At 37.6% G+C, this 5837-nt stretch overlaps 1 protein-coding gene across 1 annotated transcript; it reads right to left on the bottom strand.

The window, feature by feature from the left end:
• Window positions 1–229: 229 nt before the first annotated feature.
• Window positions 230–4007, bottom strand: LOC116133675 (LRR receptor-like serine/threonine-protein kinase HSL2). The gene is made up of 2 exons (XM_031419362.1): window positions 1421–4007; window positions 230–597 (listed from the first exon to the last, which is right to left on the bottom strand). The coding sequence occupies exons 1-2, from the start codon at window positions 4005–4007 to the stop codon at window positions 230–232; spliced, it is 2955 nt and encodes a 984-aa protein (XP_031275222.1).
• Window positions 4008–5837: the final 1830 nt, after the last annotated feature.

Raw genomic sequence — 5837 nt, 5'->3', positions numbered from 1 at the left:
AAAATTCTAGCTTTGTGATGGCACCTACCACTCATGACACTTCACCTCTTCTCCTTTTTCTTTTTTCTTGTTGAAGATAATTGTTTCACACTCCAAGTAATCATAATCATAATCATAATTATAGCTGACTATTTTTTTGCCCAAATGTTTAACTCTCTTATTTTTATGTTCAGTTTTACATAAATCCAGCATTTAACATTAAACGACAATGCAGTTGATTTCGTTCACGTTAAACTTCAAACTGCTGCAATCTTTTTCGGTTGAACTTGAGCAATTCAACTACCTTTCTCATGGAAGGCCTCTTGTTCGGAAATGTTGAGGTACACAAAAAAGCTACCCTCAAAACCTTCTCAATTTCTTCATAATCAGAGCTTGATGGATTCATTTTTGGATCCACAATTTGCCTCAAGTCTCCCAACCAATTCTCACTTTCGCTTTCCGGAAATGACACAGCAGCCTCTGTAACCCACGTCACTATATCCTTATTCTCACCAAAGAAAGGATCATTTGGCCTTTTACCAGTAATTAGTTCCATCAACACTACACCAAAGCTGTATACATCGCTCTTCTCTGTCACTTTGGATGTGTACGCATACTCTGTCACAATTCAACACACAAATTATATTTCAGAATCAATCAAGACTTCCAGGATTGGAATTCAAGCATCAGGTTGATAACAATGGGCCCATATCTGGAGCCCAATTACCAAACCCATGGTCTTCAACAGTAGATAGATAGATTGCACAATAAGTATTTGAAACCTTATAATTAAAAGGCAAAAAGAAAACAAAAAAGTTTTTTTTCATTTACCTTATATGGGATTGTTTAATTTGGTTGTTTAATATGAGATTCAAAAATAATTTTAAAAACTAAAGTACCCGACTCAAATTGTTGAGTTATATCTTAATATCTTTAACAATAATACTATACATAACAAAAGTTTATATAAAATGTTGTATATAAAGTGATGTGATAGTGTTTTTGTATTGTCATGTTATTTACTATCATTTAATATGTATTTAATAATATTTTAACACATTATTTTATACGAAAGAGTTTGTGTTAATTGTTTGCAAATATAATATTATTCTATTTTTAATATAATAATATTATACTTACGAAAACTTTATACCAAATATTTTTTACCAAACAATAAAGTTAGAATATGATTATATAAATTAATTTGATTTTATAATATGTCAAAAGATTTAAATTAAATAATCTTATCTCATCTAGCGTGTGTGTATACTGTATATAGATAAGATAATATTATTTGTACAAACTTTTATATAAAGAGAGTTTGTATAAACCAATGTGATATATTACAAAGTATGCATATTAAGACTCACATAATTTAATATCATGTTATATGAACTATATCGTGATACTCACATGACACTGATAATAAAACGGAACTCACCAGGCGCAATATAACCATAACTTCCAGCAATACGCGATGTGCCATCATCACCCCCAGCCACATCACCTTGCAACGTCTTGGCCAGCCCAAAATCAGCGATTCGTGGCACCATGTCAGCGTCCAACAATATATTCTTACTCTTCACATCCCTGTGCACGATAGCCGGCACGCAGTCGTGATGCAAATATGCCAACCCTGCAGCAGCGCCTAGTGCTATCGTGAACCTAACAGGCCAATCTAATAAAGATGCGCCACCCTTCTCTCCGTGCAACACGTCACCCAAACTCCCGTTTTGCATATCTTCATACACCAAAATTCTGCCCTCCTCACCACTGCAACACATTAACAATTTTATAATATTTGAATGGCGGATCCGACCCAATGTCTCAATTTCGGAACTGAAAAAGGACTCTGTTTCGGGTTTCCCGAAACCTCCACAAAGTTTCTTAACTGCCACGGTTTGACCCGTTTCGAGCTTCACTCTATAGACGCGACCGGAGATGCCTTCCCCTATGAGGTTCTCTTCTTTTAAGTAGGAGCATATGTCTTCTTCGCTGAACCCGACCCGTTGATATGTGGTTACTTTCCACGGGCGTTTGGGTTTAGAAATAAATTTGGATTTGTTTTTGAAGAACCAAAAGAGAAACCCGAGGAGAAGTATTGCACAAATGGCAACAATCGCAACTAGGTACGGAATTCCCCGTTCGGTTCCGGGGCATGGATGGAGCGGTTTTAAACCCGGGCTGCACAGATTTGGGTTACCCAATAAACTAGAAATATATAACTGACGATCGAAACCTGAAGGCACCTTACCGGATAATCTGTTATTTGAAATATTGAACTGATCGAGCTGCAACTTGGTTAACTCCACCGGGATTTTGCCTGTCAACAAATTATTGGAGAGATCCAAATACGTTAACACCGGTGAATTTCCCAGCTCCGGTGGAATATTACCTGTGAACTGATTGATGGCCAGATTCAACTCAGTCAAAGCGGTCAACAAATTCAATTTCCTGGGTAATTTCCCGGAGAATTTGTTATCTTGCAAATTAAGATTCTGTAAGTTGTTCATTTGGGTTATACACGAAGGCAGTGGACCGAAGAGATGGTTTTGATTAAATTCCATGACTTGCAGTTGATGCAAGCTGCATATTTCTGAAGGAATTTCGCCGCTGAAGTTGTTAGCCTTGATGCTAATACTACGGAGTTTGCGAGCCGCAGAAATTGAAGGAGAGATTGAACCTTCAAAGCTGTTATTAAACATTTCAAAACGTTTCATTTCGGGGAGACCCCAGAACTTGGTAGGTATTTTACCGGAGAGTTGGTTGTTGCTAAAACGCAGATAAGTCAGCGTTTTGCAGTCCCCGTAGGATTCTGGAATTTTTCCTGAGAACCGATTGTTGAATATCACAATGGATTGAAGCTTGTTTCTGAAACAGAGATACCGAGGTAAGTCACCCGTAAAATCATTAGTTGAAACATCGAAGTTTGTTAAATCGGAGTTTCTTCCAAGATTTTCTGGTAACTTTCCGGTGAAACTGTTATTGTACAGCTTTAGGCTTCGTAAATTCGGATTTGAAGATAACGTTTCCGGAATTTCCCCTGTGAAGAAATTGTCGTTTAGATGAAATGATTCAAGCCTCAAAGCAGCGACATTCACAGGTATATTTCCAGTGAGATTGTTCTGTGAGACATCAAATCTCCGCAGAGTGGTTAAACTGGCTAAACTTGGAGGTAATTCACCGGATAATTGGTTCCTATAGAGCTCAATTTGCTCTATACTTGTCAACAGAGAAATGCTGTCAGGAATTTTCCCGGATAAAAAATTTACAGCCAAATCGAAATTTTTTAAATGTACAAACTTTCCTACAATTTCCGGTATTTCGCCTGTGAGATTCGATTGAGTTAACCATAAAAATTCAAGCTTTAATAGATTTCCAATACTAGAAGGTAATGGACCTGGCTTGTAAGAATTATATCCGATCTCCAAGTGCGTCAACTCAATAAGGTTGCCTATAAACGAAGGAAATGAACCACTGAGCGAGTTCTGGGTAAGTCTAAGCGCTTTTAACGCCCGAAACTGACCGAAACTGTCCGGGATTTCTCCCGTGAAGATGTTGTTAGAGAGATCAAGAACTAATAAGTTATCAAATCCCGGAGAGAAATGCGGTAACTTGCCAGTGAAATAGTTGTCGGCGAGTTCCAAGACTTGTAGTTGAGAGCAAGGAGAGACAGTGCGATCAGAAAGAGTACCGTTGAGGGAATTGTCTGATAAAGAGAGGTTTCGGAGAGTCCGTATTCCACAGAACCCATTCGGAAAGCCGCCCGAGATGCCAAACCCGTTTAGATTAATACCAACTATAGACTGTTTCTGAGCATCACAAGTGATTCCAGACCAATTGCATGGACCGTGGTTGGCCCTAAGAACCCAGTTGTTGATCTTTCTATCCGGGTCGACAATCTGGTCTTTCTTGACCCGAATTAAGATCTCCGAGTCCCCATTGAGAGAGAGCACCACAGAAAAACAAAACAAGAATAAAAATGAGACAAAGAGAACCGACTGGAGTGGGATACTTGAAAGTCGCATTCCACAACGAGAGAAATGAGAAAAAAGAAATGGAAGGAAACTCAAAACTCTGTAGAGGAATGATAACTATCAGGTTAACTAATAAGAATTGAATTTTTTCAATAAAAAAAAAGACTTTTCAATTTCAATTTCAACGCGTTTCATGATGGAAGTGGTGAAATGTGCGAGGGAATTTAAGATGGATAGCCAGCCATAGGGCGTGTGCATAAAGAGAGAGCGCAATATTTTCAAAAGGTTCACATGCAAAGTGCTGTGAAACTGAGGGGCACTGAGGGGCACTGGTAGGTGTTGTGTAATTGGCTCAATCCTTGTGGGATTATGTGTTGTAAAGCCATTGATTAGCCAGGCATAATGCGGGAAACGGAGCGCGTTACTATTGCAGGCTAAGAGTGCAACGGAAGGACGTGAAATTTGAGTGGTTTTGTAACTTGGGCTGTGCCATTTTTGGGAAAGAGACAAACAGTTTTTTCAGTTTTGGATTAGTGAGTTGAGAGTACTAAGTAACGTTTTGGTTATTATAATTGATTAGGTTTGGTTTGTGTTATTGCGTAAACTTGAGAGCATATTTCGTTAGTTGCATTCTAAATTTGATGATTTACTGTGTGGTTTGGGGGGAATGGATTTGTATTTGCATTGCGGTTAAAATTCATTGAATGAACATGATAAGAGTTTATAGTATGTAGTTGAAATGAGAAAAGAAAAAGGGAGAATCCATTTATTCTTTTAAATTCATTGATGAATGGAATCCAACTTTTCCCCTCTAATACGGAAAGACTTATGAGTCATGGACTTTAATGAGAGACTTAAGAATTAAGATTGAGTCGGCCTTGTGATAAAAAGAAACGAAATCCGAAATGGACTGAACCAGTTGGCCACTTCAATCCAAAGGCAATTAAAATTGGACAAGAACATAATATGTAGTTGGATAGAAATCTATTGATTCAATAAACCAATCAAGCGAATATGCAAACGAGAACAGCTGAGCAGTAGCCCACTGACATGACTTCTTGCTAACAGTATTCATAACCCTTTCAATTACATGTTGATTAAAAATTGGATCTAACAGGTTAAAATGACTCCAAACACAAGCTGGAATTGGATTAAAAATTATGGACTTGCACAACAAATTAAACCTCACATTAGCTGGACAAAGCTCTATTCTTAAAGCTGCAGCGAAAATATAGGTTGAATACCAACGGGAGGCATAGAAATTCACATATATTTGAACATTGAACTACCTTATTAATCGAAGCAGAGTCTGCGTTGGCGTGAAGAAACCCTAGATTGGGGCAAGAGGTTGAAGAAATTACGGTCCTCGATACCCTTTGTAAATTTCTAATATTAGAATAGAAGTTACGTGCGAATGCAAAATCCTCACATTCTCCTGAAATTTGAATGGAGCAATGGGAAATGTGTAGCCTGTAACCCAAGGCCCAAAGCCGAACAAAAAATTTAGGCCCTTTGATTATCGAAATGAACAGTGGCAGAACATATTTTATGTTTTGTGTATTTGAAGTTTGAACTATCCAAAGATTATGTGCCTAATCGTAATGATGGTCAGCATAATGTGGTTTCAGAATATGCTTTGTCAAATATTATAACCAGAATATTTGCATTGTAATTTCGCCACTAATTAAATGGATGGAATGACAAAGGCAAGTGTTGATACAGAAATCTGCACTAACTAAAGAATTCTGATTGACCTTGTCGGAACCGGAATGGATGTGTGCATGATTTAATGAAAATTAGCAATGAAAAAAAAAATCATAAATAAGAACACAAGACAATTTTTAAAGTGGTTCGGCAAGTTAGAACTTGAGCCTACGTCCA

This window comes from Pistacia vera, unplaced genomic scaffold (genome assembly GCF_008641045.1).
Source record: "Pistacia vera cultivar Batoury unplaced genomic scaffold, PisVer_v2 Contig272, whole genome shotgun sequence".
Classification (NCBI taxonomy): Eukaryota; Viridiplantae; Streptophyta; class Magnoliopsida; order Sapindales; family Anacardiaceae; genus Pistacia; species Pistacia vera.
The sequence above is the reverse complement of the archived record's forward strand: the minus strand, read 5'-3'. Positions and strand labels throughout refer to the sequence as shown.